General features: G+C 33.2%; 1 protein-coding gene across 3 annotated transcripts; it reads right to left on the bottom strand.

The window, feature by feature from the left end:
• Nucleotides 1–6487: 6487 nt before the first annotated feature.
• LOC107794681 (uncharacterized) lies at nt 6488–11532 on the bottom strand. Of its 3 annotated transcripts, none has more exons than XM_075225337.1 (4): nt 11267–11532; nt 10833–10941; nt 7680–7867; nt 6488–7107 (listed from the first exon to the last, which is right to left on the bottom strand). In XM_075225337.1, the coding sequence occupies exons 3-4, from the start codon at nt 7839–7841 to the stop codon at nt 6613–6615; spliced, it is 657 nt and encodes a 218-aa protein (XP_075081438.1). In that variant the 5' UTR covers nt 7842–7867; nt 10833–10941; nt 11267–11532; the 3' UTR covers nt 6488–6612. The 3 variants fall into 3 exon arrangements, with proteins under 3 accessions (XP_075081438.1, XP_075081439.1, XP_016472678.1); XM_075225338.1 differs by having other exon boundaries at nt 11420–11434; XM_016617192.2 differs by lacking the exons at nt 10833–10941; nt 11267–11532 and having other exon boundaries at nt 7680–10768.
• Nucleotides 11533–16486: the final 4954 nt, after the last annotated feature.

Here is a 16486-nt window from a genome sequence, read left to right as displayed (position 1 = left end):
CAGTTTTCAAACTATCTCATATTTTTCGATGATTTCGGTAAAGGATTTGGGTTTTCACTAATATTCTTGAAAAGCGGAACTATTTTCAAAAAAATTATGAAAAAGCTGAGCAGTTTATCTCTGAGTTACTTCCTTATTTATGTGCTTTATGTTTTTATGAACTGTTGTTGGCTATTGATGTTGGACCCAAACCATGTTCCAACTCGTCAGTACTTTCAACCTAAGTTTAGGTTTGTTACTTATTGAGTAAATGGGGTCGGTTGTACTTATACTGCACCTCTACACATTGTATGCATATGTTGGCTGTTGTGGTTGTTGTGTTCAATGGGAGCTGGATTTGAAGATGTACTTGCATCCCTGTTGTAGCTGCCTCTTGTTCATGGTAGCCTTCGATTTATAAAACACTATTTATGTACTTTTCAAACATATAATGTACTTATTTCATACCGACTTTGTAAACTCTATTCTTAGAAGCTCATGATTTGTACTACCAGTCCTTGAGAAATGTATAAGATTCAGATAATTTCTTTGATTTATTGTCCTATTAAATATTATTGAACTAGTTAGATATTAGTTGGCTTACCTAACAGGTTGTGTTAGCTGTCATCACGACTAGTGAATTTTGGGTCGTGACACAACACTAGAACAAGAAAGAGTTAGTTGATTGGCATATGAACAAGATTCATCCTCTCTCAAGTTTCCTTTAATTTGTTCACTCATTTTTCTTGTTGCTCACATTCATCACATTGCGGCAGATTGTTCACATTAAAAGATAAATCAACAAGCCCACACTCACTCCCAATTTCAATTATATCTCCACTTAAACTCCTAAGATTACCAAATTGAGGTACAAGTTCAGCATCATTTCTATATAGAAATAGATCATCAACAAGGTCATACCATATGAGATCATGAAGCTCACACTTGTCTTCAACTTGCAATTTCTTCCATAGATCATTGGTAATTGCACCATTGAAATCTTGTTCAGATGTGAATTTTCATGCATTTGCTGCTCTAACTTTTCAATAGTTTCTTCTTTCATAACCTGAACATTTGAAGCATAAATACTAGCAAAAGAATAAGTTAGTTAGCAGCTTGAACAAGAATCTTTCTCCCTTAGGCACTCTATTTTTTCATCTCTTTTTTTTCCTCATCTCTCAAGTGTACTTGTTCACTCTCCATTTTATCTCTCAAATTCACTTCACTCAATTTTACCCACTCATTTTTATATCTTGACAACTCAGTCTCTTCACTCATTACTTCCTTTCATTTTTCCTCTCTTGAGTTGTCAAGTTTCTCACCCTTACTTTTCTCTTTTTTTTTTTGTCTCTCATCCTCACTTTTTTTTGGTGTAGTAAAAGCTTTTATATAGTATCATTCTTTTGTCCAAGGCAAGGAATGGTGCAATAAGTATCACAATTTTCCCCATACTTGCCAAGAATCCCTTTTCGATCCTTAGGAGGATTTCTAACATCAACTCTAATTTTTAGATTCTGAATCCTACTTTTGTTTTTCCTCTTGCATTTTTGTTTCTTCTCAAATTCCTCCACTGATCTCCTCACCTTTAATTTATCTTCTTGAATCTTCTTAGGTGTTAAAGATACAAGCGCACTCATTTTTCCATTATTTTTTAAAATAAGGAATACCTATTCTTTTCTTGATCATATGAAGTTTTTTTATAGCAATACCATGATTTTTCCAACAAGATGTGACAAGTGTACAAGGGAACCACATCACACCAAATCTCATCCTTGTATCTCCCAAGATAAAATGACACTAACACCCTCTTTTCTGCTTTTACTCCTTTTAAAAAGCAGGGTTAATAATGCTTAACACAAGATAATCCCACCTTTTCAATAATGCAATTACTAAGTTATGAAGAACATTTTTGTCAATCTTAGTAGCACACATATTAAACAATACTTCCACTCTAATTTGAAAGATATTGTTAAGTTAAACCAGCTCATGTCCTTTTCTAGGACACTTTCCCAAACTAGATCTTATTGCAGTATGTTTAATATGACTCACACTCCCAACCCCAACATAATTAGTATATTCATCATCATAACTAATCTCATAATAATCAGAAAATTCATCACTACAATAATCATCATAAGATCCTTGGGATTCATCTTCAAGAACTTCACATATCTGATGTGATTCTTTAAAGGCTTGGCTAGCATTTGATTCATAATAGCCGTCATACTCTTCACAAGAAACATAGGAAAGTCCATCTTCTATGATAACCGAATTTGGATCCTTGTCTCGCAATTGCGACACCTGCAGCCGAGTAAAAGATGGAAAAACAGGACTTAGCTCATTCCTCACAAATTCTCAACCCTAAACATCCTAGAAGGCAATTTTCCAAGAGACTTTCTTCCCAAATTCATTGGTAAGTTATTTTAATCCATTTCTTTTCAATTACCCACTATATTTCATGAGATTTCAACATCAAATTTAGGATTTCCATGATAGAAATTAGGAATTTGGGTAGAATTGAGGATTCTTATAAATTTCAGATTTAGATCTCGAATTGGGGTTAGATTTCGAAACAAATCACATAACCAGACTCGGGGTGAATGGGTAATCGAGTTTTAGTCTGAATCGCAATTTTGATCAAGCGGGCCCGGGGTTAACTTTTATTGACTTTTTCAAAAATAATCTAAATTGAACCTCTTCTCTTTGTGGGTAGTTTCTAAATCTTATTTTGAATAATTTAGTTTATAATTTGCTAGATTTGGTTGGTTTGGAGGCTTGTTCAAAAGGCAAGGCCGTAGTTGATTGATTGCTTGAGTTGGGGAGTGAGGTAAGTGTTGATTCTAACCTTGATTTGAGGAATTAGGAACCCTTGAGATACATGTTTTGTGAATTACGTGTGAAACGGCGTATATGCGAGGTGACGAGTATATATATGTCGTTGTGTTACTTGATTCCATGTTTTCATTACTTCTTGGTATATCTTGTTACATGCCTTAATTGCTATATGTTTATTTGACTTCCAAGTCATAATTATTACTTGTCATTTAGTTATCCTTGTATTAAATTGTTCATTCCTTTCATAATTCCGTGCTTATTTACTAATAATCTCTATTTGCTTTTCTTGCATATCTAACTTGTCCTATGTCTTGCTTGTCTTATAGTTTTGTAAAATTTGTTGCCTTCTATAATGTAGATTCAAGTGTATGAGTTGTTAATTGGTAGTTATCGATGAGTTGGTAAAGTTGAAACATTCGAGTTATTTTAGATTCCTTGAGTATTATGTGATCCTTCATTGTCTCGTATATTTACTCTCTTGATGTAAAGCTTCTTGTAAATTTTTGTTGTTGATTTGTTATTGTTGATTAAAATTGTTTGGGTAGCGGATGCACGCCGTAACAGAAATTGAAAGGTAATGAATTGAAATGGCGAAATAAGGACGGATTATGATATTGACAGATGATGATATGGTGGAATCGGGTTGCACGCTGCAATGGATTGTATAAAGTTATATTTGTTTGTGTCTGTTGGATTGGCCTTGGTATTTGAGATGCGTTTATATGACTTGTTATTCTGGGCTCTACGGTAGTTGGATTTTGAGTTCGTTGTTATGAATTAACTGCTTTATTTTCATTCGTGCCTTTTCTGTTATTATTATTGCATACATGTTATTGTAAGTTACCCGCCTTAGACTCATCACTACTTCGTCGAGGTTAGGCTCGGCACTTAGAGAGTACATGAGGTCGATTGTACTCATACTACACTCTGCATTTCTTGTGTAGATACCAAAGTTGGTCCCAGTGCACTGAGTGGGGTTGCTTGGATCTAGCTATTAACGGAGACTTGAGGTATAGCTGCATGACATCCGCATCCCTGAAGTCCCCTTCTATATCATTTTAGCTGCTTATTTTGATTCAGATAGTTATGCTTATTTCAGACCATTATCTGTAGTACTCTAGACGCACATGTATTCGTGACATCAGTTCCAAGGTTTGTATTTGGATTTTGTCACTTATTAGTTTATTTCCTTATTTCAGACTATTCAGTTTTATCATTGTCGTTTAATTTGAAAATTGTTAAAAATGGTTAATAAATATAGCTAACGTTGACTTGCCTAGCAAGTGAAATGTTAGGCGTCATCACGGTCCCGAGGGTGAGAATTACCGGTTGTGACAATAATTTGTTGCTTTATCGTATATTTTACCTTAGTTATCTCTGTTTTAAAAAGATTGACATAGTTCGAAGTACGAGGGTCAAAGTACTTAATTTTAACTTTGAATTTGAACATAGATTCTTTATGTTTTTGAAAATAAAATTTATATTTTCGAAAATCACATAAAAAGTATAAGAAGTCATAATATATATATATATATATATATATATATAAAGGTGGGAATTGGCAAGATGATGTGGCAGTCCTTTAAAGCCAACATTCTTATTTATCTTTTTTCTTGTTTTCTGGACTTTCATCCTAATTTTAGTATAATTTTCATTATTAAAATATTTTTCCTACATAATTACTGTTATGAGTTTAAATAACGGAAGAGGAGGAAATTTTGGAATTGAATTACATCGTTCATTATATACACTAATTATGAATATTAAATAAGGGAGAGGAAGGGATTCAATTTAATTGGGCAAAATAAGCAGCTTTAATGACTTAAAGAAGAAAATGTGTAAAATAAAGCTGATGAATGAGTATTAGCATTCTAATGAGAAATGGTTTCTGCCCACTCTTCTTATTTTTCTTCACAAATCCAATGAAAGCTCTTTATTTCATTTTTCCAATCGTTATTAGAAGTAATTATATAATTATTAGTATTAAATTGTATTTAATCTGTTATCTATATTATGATCTTTTCAATTCTCTGCTTGACCACTCAATTTCCAATCCAACTATATATTGTGGTCTCTGATTTTATTTGAACTATGTAACTGGTGAGTTTTCAAGTTCTTTTCATTTTAACAGTATTCCGTATTACATGTTAAAATTAGAGTAAAACCAAATATTTCAGCAAATGCTTGTGCATCTACACTTATACATATTAGACAATGTTTATGTATACGGAGTAATCCAAGGTCAAGATGATGATGATACTAAAAATATCTTTCTATAAAGTTCCAAGAGCCGGTGAAGAAATTTGGCAAGCTTTTATTTTAATGATACATGATTAATTTTGGTAAGCTTTTCTATGAATTTTTATTACTTTTGTGGTTTGTATGAAACTTCTATTTTCAAGTCACTTTTGCTGTTTTATTTTTGTGTGTGTTGTATATGGATCATAGTGTCACAATGGTGACTCTGGTGTTACAAGCATTTTTCTTATTTGTTTTTTGTTTTGTTTTGGAGAATAGAAAATATATGGTATAGAAGTTCTTATATTTTGCTGTATTTTACTAATAGATTATAGGTCATTGCGTGAAGAATACGATTTGTATCTAACTTATAGAGATATAACGTACCACTTCTCCAAAACTAAAATGACCAATTATTTTTCATCACTTTTTCTCTTGCCTAATTAGAAGTGTAACAGTTTTAATTATTTTCGATTCTTTTATTTAAGGTTTTGTATATATAGTAACTCCCAAGAATTAAATTGGATGTGGTAAAAGAAATTAAGATTTTCCCCCTTTTTAAAGGTTTATGAATAATATATTACCAAAATGTTAAATTTAATGAGGCAAATTGAAAAAGCAACTGTAGGGAAAAGAAATAGAAGGAAAGAAAAGAAAAATAGTTTGTAGAGGCAGTATAAGATAGGAATAGAGAGAAAAAGAGAAAAAAATAGTAGAAAGATTAGGGAATTGAAAAGGAAAGAAAAAGAAGATCAATACAAAAAATAGAGAGATTTTCTTTTTTATTTTTAGTTTCTTTACTTTTCACTTCATTTTTATTAAATGTTTTACTATTTAGTGAAAAGAACAAATTAAATGCATATAATACATTCATGTATTTAACATATAACTCAACTAAGAATTACATATTTATTTTATATTATATGATATTTATTATGATTGCGCGAAACGCGGACAAGTTCTCTAGTTTATAATTCATAATATTTATAAAATATTTAAGAGAAATATGATCAAGGAACAACGTGGTAGACTTTCAACAGTAATGATGCCAATTCTTTTCAAACGTAGGGAGTAGTTATTATTTGGATTGAATTTATGGCTTTTAGCCTTCAACTACGAATTTAATTGCTTTATCCTAAATATCTAATTTTGGATTAAAATTTTTTGTTAAAAATATTTAAAGAGTATAAATTGTGATGGGTTGCATTTGACTGAAAGTTAAATTTCAAAAGATTATTAGAACAATTAAAGTCAAATAAATTGCAATTCACCCCTCTTACGGTCTTCTATATCGACTAAAGTGTTAAATTTAGCTTCATGAATGATGAACAAGAATATAAAATACTTTTCTTATTCATATACCAAATTAAAAATAGATAATGTCAAATGTGGTAATGAACGAGATGAAAACGTAGTATGATAATGAGAATGATAGTATTAAACAATGAAATATTAATTTTTGCTCATAACAACTTGTTCAACATGAAATCAGTGACATACCATCTGAATTAATCACACATGCAACCCTTCAAGTAATTAAGGAACCATTTGCGTTATGATTTACTTGTCCCACCAAAATTTGCCTGACTTCTTTTCTTCAATGACAGGTTTCTTTGCCTCCGTAGCTGGCTTCTCTTCTGTTTTGTTCTCTACTAGAGCTTCAGATTTTGTTGCCTCTGTTACGGGATTTTCTTCTATTTTCTTCTCTGCTTGAGTCTCCACTGCTTCTTTTACTTCCTCTTCTTTCTTCTCTGCAGAAGCCTCTGTGCCCTCTGTTTCAGATTTTACTTGCTCAATATTCGTCTCTGTTTCTGAGTTTTCTTCCTCCACTTTCTGCTCTGTAGGAGTCTCGGTTTCTGATTTTACTTCTTCTGTTGCCTTTTCAACCGATGTTTTAGCATCTGGGGTCTCTACTTCTGGTGCTTTTGTTGTGTCAGTCGTTATATGGGCATCAAGTGCCGTCACAACTTCTTCTGTCTGGGGTTCCGATGGTTCAGAAGCTTGTGTGGTAGATGTCTCCTTTTTCACTTGTTCTGAGTTTTTCCCTTCTTCACTCTGCATCGGCGAATTAATATCAGGATTTAGCGAGATGCAAATAAATTAATCAACAATAACTTCCTTTGTTTCATTGTATATGATGTGTTTGACTTGGGTAGTTGGGCACAAAGTTCAAATTTTATTTTGGCATATACTATTAAAATAAAAATAAAAACTTTAAAATTAAAGAGTTTCCAAATATAATAATATAATGCGTCATTCTTGAACATGTCAAGCCGCCTTTTAAATTCCAAGATAATGCATATTATATAGCTTTCTTTTTTAACATTGAAAAACTAGGCTAATGTCAAAGCAATTGCATGAAAAATATGTGAAAAGTTGAAAAAGTTTCATCTTGACACGTACATAATGCAGCTTTTTATAAAGCCTTTTGAAATTAGTAGTGCGTCACTAAAAATGTAAAAGGTGAATTTTCAGATATCAACGTCAATACAATACATGCAACATTACAATATATATATATATATATATATATATATATATATATATATATATATATATATTGTTTGTTATATATTGACATAAATTTAAACAGAGAAATAGAGAGAGCCACCGTAAAATATGAATACCTCCTTGAACAAATTACCGAGAGACTGGCGTTTATCATCACCCACAATTCCTTCTTCCGCCGCCACATCAGCTACATTACCGCTGGAGGCCACTTCCGGCGCCGGAACTTTTCCGGGAGCGGTACCTTCTAAGACCTTAGGCTTGCTTGCACATGCTCCCATTTTTTCCAAACAATGGATCGAATGGTCTGTTCAGATCAGGAAAACACCGATTGAGAAAATTGCCTTTGTTTCAACGAGTTAGTAATTAATATTTTAGGCCTTTATGAGCTCGACGGTTAGAAGGAGGAAAGAGGCGATGATGTAACGGATTGATATCAGACAGAATCAGAAAGAATGGTTGAGGGGTAGCAAAATATGAAGGAAACAGAGGCATTTTATTGGGCGGGAATATGCTGTTCCTGACCTTCTGCGGCGGGGAGACTTCTTCGTTGGACTTCTCGTTTTCTGCTTCTTATTTTTTTTCTTTGTTGTTTTAAATTTATTTTTATCTGTTCTGCATTTTATTGATTAGTACATATTTATTTAGCTTTTTAACAAGGCAGAATAGTCTAATAGATACATGTAATTATACCAATTCAAAATCCCGGCCCTTTACTCCACGAATTTTCAAGTGAACACTTGAACTTGTTCAAAATTGATATTATAAATACCTCCAATCCGTTTGATGCTCACTTGCCTGACATAGATGATACATCAATGCGTAATAACCTGATCAGTCATTTTAAGTTCTAGCATCTCGTTCTATGATTTGAGAATTCGAGCTGCTTCTTATGGTGTATTATAACTTGCATGCATGGTTGGTTTTTATTTTCGAATAGTTTGGAATTGAGTTAATAGAGTAATTCTCAATTTGGAAGCTTTAAGTTGAAAAAGTTGACCAAGGTTTGACTTTTGAGTAAACGACCACAGAATCAGGATTTGTTGGTTTCAATAGGTTCGTATGGTAATTTTGGACTTGAGTATATGTTCATATTTGAATTTGGATGTTCCTAGATGGTTTGCTTATATTTGCCGAAAGTTGACAATTTGAAGGTTTGAAAAGTTCATAGGTTTGACTGGGAGTTGACTTCGGTGCTATCAGACTCATATTGTTGTTTTTAATCTCGTATACGTTCGTTTTGTTGATTGGGACTTGTATGCAAAGTTTGATTGTGATCCGGAATGGTTAAACATGAATCAGACATGTTCAACAAAGTTTGAAGGTTTGAAATTTAAGGGAATGATCTTGATCTTCAATTCTTAATTTGATGTTATTTATGATGTTTTGAGCTTTTTGGATAAGTTTGGATAATGTATTTGGACCCTTTGGTTTGATTGGATGGGGTCTCGAGGGGCTCGGGTGAATTTCGGAGTGGTTTCGGACCATTTCGGATGTTGATAGCATTGCTGGTTTTCGGAGGTCTCTGATGTTCTTCGTGATCGTGAAGGACTAACCCCGTTCGCGTAGTATTTTTGGCAGGCACGATTTTTGTGCTTTGCGTTCGCGAAGGGGCTATGAGCTGGAGGAACTTGGTTCTACGTGTTCGCAATGGTTTACCGCGTTCCCGAAGGGTAAGGGCAGATGTGCATCACGAACGTGATGGTCTAGCCACGTTCACGAGGAAGGACTTGGTTCTACGTGTTCGGGAATTGCTTATTTTTCACTATTTTTAGTTTTGGAGCTCATGAAAAGGCGGTTTTGGAGAGAATTTTCACTACTACTTTATGGGTAAGTAATTTCTATTTAGATCATATTATATATCTTCATTTTCCATGGATTTGTACACTTTATCATGGAATTTTAAAGGAAAAAAATGGGATTTTTGCCTATACCTTAAGAAAGTGTATTTTGGGATTTTGAGTACCGATTTGGATTCGGTTTTAGAATCTAATCATATATTTGGATTCTGCAGGTCATAGATCATCGAATTTTGGTATTGGTTCCGAATTTCGGGCATGCGAGCTCGGGTTGACTTTTAGGACTTCAAAGATCGAAGTTTTATGGATTAGGATCGTTTCCTGCATTGGTTGACTTTCCTAGTCGATGTTTGGCTATATTTGATCCCATTAGAGGTGATTTCACAAGGAATGAGGCTTTGGAGTTTCGGACTAGCCCGGTTGAGGTAAGTATCTTACCTAATCTTGTTGAGGGAATAACCCTTAGGAGATAATTTTTTTTGTCTAATTGAAATATGTGAGATGCAAGGTGACGAGTGTTGCACCCTATTTTGCACAGGTCAAAATAAAATACAACTAGTGATTCCTCTGAAGTTGATGAAAAAGAGTCGTCACCTAATAATTTTAGAGGTATACTAGGGTACATATAAGTCTATAAGGTCATTGTCCTAATGGTCAACTAACTAATGAGATTTGGGTAAGGTTCCAATTATTCTAAGGGGAAGGTGTTAGACATCCTTTAAAATCTACGCGAGGTAGTTCCTAAAAATTAAGGTAGATACGGGGAAAGAATTATATATGTCCTAGTTGATTAATTGATTAAAATTACTAAATGGTTTTTTTATGAAAAGCCTTGTATAAGTAAAAATCATATTGATTCATGTTTGAAGGCTCATCTTTTGTAAAGAAAGTATATTCCCTTTAGAAATGGTAAGATTTGTTTAAAAATCTTAGTAAAATAAGGGGTTATTACAAGAAAATGTGTTTATGCATTTATCAAAACTGGTATACTTGATCCATTTATTTGGAGGTTGTTTTAATAAAGACCATTATATTTTCCAAAAGGACTTCTTAGTCTTGGTACTTCTAAAAAAATCAGTGATGTATGATTGCGTTTTTGTGTTAGAACAGTTCAATCTCCAATGTTCCATTTTTGAAAACCTTTCAAAGGAGTTGTTTTCATTTAAACTCGTTTAAATTCCGTCGATGCATAAAACCAAACAAAACTCATTAGAAAAGATATGCAAGTGAAAGAAAGATTAGTTGCCAAAATAATTAGTTTCAAAACATTAAGATTTCAAAAGTGTTAAGGTTGTTAAAACGAATAATCCTTGAAGCCACAATTATCTTTTACCTATTAGGTTCTGATTTGCCTAAAGTATGCCTAAAAAATTAAGATAATAATGAATTTTTAATATTAGCATTAGTTCATATACACAGAAAGAAAGACAATAGCAACAACAATTATTTTAGATAAAGGGAAGGAAGGCTGACAAAGTAGCTAGATTCAAAGCATTAGTGGACTTCAACATGTGATAAGGAAGCATCCCGACTCTCTGAACCTAGGCCTGAGTTCTCAATGAACTCAGCAGGCCCAATGATCCTGCAAAGGAAAGAGTAAGAGTTTATTAGCACATCTAAATATAATGTAAAGTAAGATAGAGTTTACAATAAATGTGAACAGGAACTGAAGAAATACATAAAGGCCAAATTTTATTTATACTAATCCTATGTAAATTAATTTAGGTCAATGACTATGGGACTGGGATGAACCATTTTTATTTATGAGGTTCTCCTAAGGACCCCTTGTTGGGAATAAACCCCCTACCAAAATAATATTCACGGTAATAAAAGCGGAATAATAATGTAGCACCGAGATACGGTAATTAACAAGAATAAAAGAGTAATAATGACACCAAGATTTTTACGTGGAAAACCCTTCTGAATAAGGGAAAAACCACGACCCCGAGAGGAGCAACTGATATCACTATAGTAAAGAATTTACACTTTGTAGGCCCGAGTAAAATACTACAAAGACCACTACAATACTCAAAAGAAATAACCCTCTTTTGATATTTCACCTCACTATAATATTGCTCACACTTTCTATTTTCTTCACAGACTATTTTCTTATATCCTGTCTGTGAAACCTCACTCTTTCTTTCTAGTTCTCAGATATATTTTCCTTTGAGATTGATGATAAAAAATGAGAGCTTGCTCTCATTTTATAGGCAAAAACAAGCCTCCCATACTTGACATTTCAATGTTCTACAGCCTACTTTCTTTGACAGACAAAGAAAACGTGGGCTGCTGCTGCCTATATTGAAAACTGAAGCAAGGAAGAAAACTTCTTCCTTAAATTAAGGGGCTGGACCCCACACCCCTGACACTTCAGAGTTCATGAGAGTCTCATGGACCCGAGTAGTGATTGTGCCAGGGAGGGGTTCCCCAATCATAAAGTCAAGTTCAGACAAAATACCCTTTAGAATTGAGCCTCATTCTTCTTCAGAGGTTTAAGCACAAACTAAATATCAAATTATAATCTCAACCAAACAGGTGCTTAGACAGTCTCACATAACCAACACAAAGCACACTAGCAGAAGGTCCCATAATACATTCAAGGAAATCAATCACAGAGAAGCACCAATTGATTTAAGACAGACACACATTCTATAAAGTGAAGTCATTACTGGAGTGCAAAGTCATAAATAATCATGGATTTACTTATATTTGAGCTCTAAAATCATGATCTTTATCAGACACATGTTATACTAGTTCCCAAAGTTTTAACAGCTTAGAAGGCTTAAAGGTTGATTCTGAGTCATTCCATGGGACATCGCATTTACAGAATACTCATAAGAGTTACATACACATTCAAGAAGAAAGTATAAAGCACAAATGATTGACTATATACTTATGTAGGTAAGCTTTGCTGTCCTACTTACAATTCCAGCTTTAGAAAAATCATACTAAGTAGTTTATGGCAACAACACTTAAAAGGAACAAGCATAAACACTCATTCACTAACTTCATCAAAAGTCCAGTGCTTCATAGGATCCTAATAGACAGAGTTCCCTTTAAGCAGGCTTGGATTATTAAAGCAAGTGATAGAACATCACAACAGTCTCAGAACAGCTTCTTTCAACAATGATAGTACAAGTCATAAGTTACTATAAATTTGCGTTTTTTCTTTAAAGGGTGTGAATGGGAAATGGAAGAGGCACCTTTTGGATTGCATCTCTCCATATCACCCTTCCTTTGTCTATAAATTTAGAGGCTTGGCCTCATTTTTCAGAGTTGAAAAATCTGAAAATTTCTCTCCTCTTTTCTATATTGTTGCAACATTATTTTTAAATAAACATAAGTGTCAAGTGTGATTTGCTCCGTCTGTCGAGTTCGCTGAAATTCTGTAATTTCGATTGCCAGTATTGCAGAATAGTTATTCCGTTCTATCCTGGGAGGAATTAATCCAAAACCTTGGGCAACAGTGAGGGGATTAAATTCCTTAAGGACACACAAACAACTTGTGGGCTCTGAAATTATTTTTTCTGTTTTGTTTATTAAACTACTGTTTCTCTGCTTCTCTGATTTTCTGATTTTTAACACAGTAATACCAACAATCTTAAGGAATTTAATATTTTCATTATAGAGAAAGAACCGGAGCGGAAATCTTGTTTTGTGATGATTGAACCAGCAGTGTTGTTGAAATTGTTGTCTTATTTTTCTGGAGTCAAAACAACTGCCAACGTTTCATTTTGAAATAATGAAAGAGAAAGTAAATTGCAATATTCTCTGTACTTAACCATTTTCCAACGGAAACTTTGGAAATGCAATTTGCAAAAGGTTTAAACATTACGGAGAAAAGAAGAATTGCAAAGAAAATTTCATGGTAATGAAGAAGTTAAAGCAGTCGATGCTTCAAAGAAAATTTGCACTAAAGTCAAAAGTGGCGCTTTCATGACTTCTTCTGTTGGTGCAACTTTGAAATGAAATGGAAAGTTTTTGAGAATAAGGATTTAATCAGAATTTCAACATTCTCGTGAGCTAAGAATCTTTGTCTTCGATTTCCGTGTTCGATGCTTAACTTTTATGGAAGTTGACGACATCGAAATCTAAAACATGAAAAAGGCAAAATTCAAGGTGCCGATTCGGAGCAGGTCCGAAGGACGCTCGATATAAAGGAACCAATATACTAGCAGAATGGTTGTTCGTTAAACTACTATTGGGAATCAATTCAGGAAACTAGAAATGTTTTCCTTTTGACATTGAGTATGGATATGGTCATGGCCAAAGCCACAATGTCATAGCAATGAATTTTGAAGAAAGTGATAAAATCGAGTTCTACTTTCTTAACTTTACCTATGATTTATTTTTACAAATGTTAGGATAAAAGTTAATTTTGTGATGATCTCAAAATATATTCTATTTGCATGCCATAAAATATATTACTTAGTTTGTATATAATTTGGTAGCATGCATGAAATTATATGACATTATTTTAAAGATTGTAAGACATGAGTTAGGCTTTCAGTAGTACTTGAAGTATTCTTGAGATCATGAATATAATATATGTAAAGATGAATATATATGTGTTTGACTAGAGAAAAAGATCAAAATGTTTAAAGTGTTATAATGGTTTAGTTGGAAAGCCATTTGGAAAGGGAATTAAAATTCTCGTAAAGTGTTATATGGAGACTGAAATCTTCGTGATTTTCTACTCCTGCTTTAAGATTAAAATCTGCGTGATTTTTTACTCGATTGTGGAGATTAAAGTCTTTATGACTTTCTATTCATTTGTCGGAAATTAAAGTCTAAGTGACTTTATACTCGTTTTGGAGATTAAAATCTTAGTAATTTTCTACTCCAATTTATTATTCGGTTTGAAGATTAAAAAATTTCACTGTTTATTAGATCTAGTTGTATCAGATGTTACTCGGTTTGAAGATTAAACACTTCACCGTTTATTAATTCTGAATGTGTCAGATTGGTTTGAAGATTAAAAAATTTCACCGTTTATTAATTTGGGCTCTGTCGTGACACAAACAACAGTTCTTGTGGTTGGCTCAATAATGTAATAGGGGCGTCGAATATGAATCTCATTTTGAAGAAATATGTTTAGAATATGAAATTATTCACCAAACGATCGCCCCTTAGTCACTACAATCTAATGAAATTGCGAAAAGAAAGAATACGTCAAAAGAGGCGATGAATGCCTAGTTCTAGTTTACCCAAAACTTGTGGGGGGAGCTATGCTTACAGCTAATTGAATATTCATTCGCGTTCCCCATAGCAAGACACAATCCATTCTATATGAAAAATGGAAAGGAAGAAAACCCAACTTGATATATTTCTAAGTGTGGGGGATATTTGGATAAAGTGCAAGTTCTTAAACCCAAAAGGATAAAAATCGGATCGAAAACTGTTGATTTCGTTTTCATAAAATATGCAACAAATAGTAAGGCATATCGTTTTCTGATTCATAAATCAGAAAATCTCGACATTCATATTAATATGGTAATCGAGTCAGATAATGCTGAATTTTTTGAGAATATTTATCCATGTAAAATGGAATGTGAGTCGTCTAGTGAAATATCTAAGCAAACTCGGGAAGAAGCAAAGGAAAATACGTTGAATTAGAAAAATCCAAGACATAGTAAACGTCAAAGGATAACTACTTCCTTTGGACCACATTTTCTTACATTCTTGTTGGAAAATGAGCCTCAAATGTTTAAAGAAACATTGTCTTCCTCGGAAGCACAATATTGGAAAGAGGCAGTCAATAGTAAGATAGAATTCATATTAAATAACCATACTTGGGAATTGGTTGATCTTCCTCCAAGAAATAATCCTTTCGGTTCTAAGTGGATTTTTAAAAGGGAAATGGAAGCTGATGGTACTATTGACAAATATAAGGTAAGATTAGTTGTAAAATAATTTAGACAACGAGCAGGTCTTGATTATTTTGATACATACTCGCCGGTAATGAGGATTACATCTACTCGGGTGTTAATAGCGTTAGCCGCATGCATGGCCTTGAAATCCATCAGATGGACGTAAAGACAACCTTCTTAAATGGATATTTAGAGGAAAAATTTTATATGGAACAATCTAAAGGGTTCGTAGTTGCTGGAAAAGAAAAGAAGGTGTGTAAACTTGTTAAGTCACTTTACGAGCTAAAACAAATACCCAAACAATGACATGTGAAATTTGACTAGAAAATGTTGTCAAATGATTTCAAATTAGTGTATTTACACTAAGAATACTCTAAATTATGTAGTCATTATTTGTTTATATATGGATTATATATTGATAGTAAAGGCACATGAAACATGTGAAATGTGGGGGCATTTAACTTATGCATAACAAAAGCTAATGTTAAGACGTGATGTATATATTATCTTGAAGAATTAGATGATATAATTCTTCGAACGCCACGAATCCTTAGGGATATTGATATGGTAGTCGGTGAATTCATTACTTGTTCAGTCTTAGTGATGACTAGTGATGTAAGTACAAATTCGAAAGTTGTTTACGTGCCTTTCCAGAAATGATTTGTTCTTTCTTGAATATTTATAATATTTAGCTCTTTTATGAAAGGGTGTTACCTGGAAGGCTGCGATTTTTCATGAAAAGTGCGTTTGTATGTCTTGTATAAATATGATCGTTCACAAGCGAACGTATTAATACGTTGGTCTATAATGAGGTGAACCAACCGATGAACATGACCAAATCCATTGAAAGTTGGATTTGTTTCATAAATGAAGGTGCTATAATTTGCATATCATATAGACGTATGAATAAATAACATACAAATACTTGAAAATGGCAGAGTGATTGCAAAATGTGTTATATATTAAAAGGTTATGGACACAACTGATGCCAATCATTCCTGTTATTGTTCTAATATATTATTGCTACGTTAAGTGTAGTCAATAATCTGATATGCAATCGAAAGTCAAGACGTATTAGTCTACAATATAAGAAAGTTTACATTGAACTTCATGACAATGAAGAAACGAGTTTTGAAGTATTTGAAGTATACTCCAAATTATGCTTTGCACTACAATAAGTATCTCTCTATAATAGAGGGGGTGTAGTAATGCAAATTAGATCACCGGTTCAATCGATTCTAAACAGTCGGTGGAGGA

This window comes from Nicotiana tabacum, chromosome 11 (genome assembly GCF_000715075.1).
Source record: "Nicotiana tabacum cultivar K326 chromosome 11, ASM71507v2, whole genome shotgun sequence".
NCBI lineage: Eukaryota > Viridiplantae > Streptophyta > Magnoliopsida > Solanales > Solanaceae > Nicotiana > Nicotiana tabacum.
Note: the sequence above shows the minus strand (reverse complement) of the source record. Positions and strands in the feature narration are given on the sequence as shown.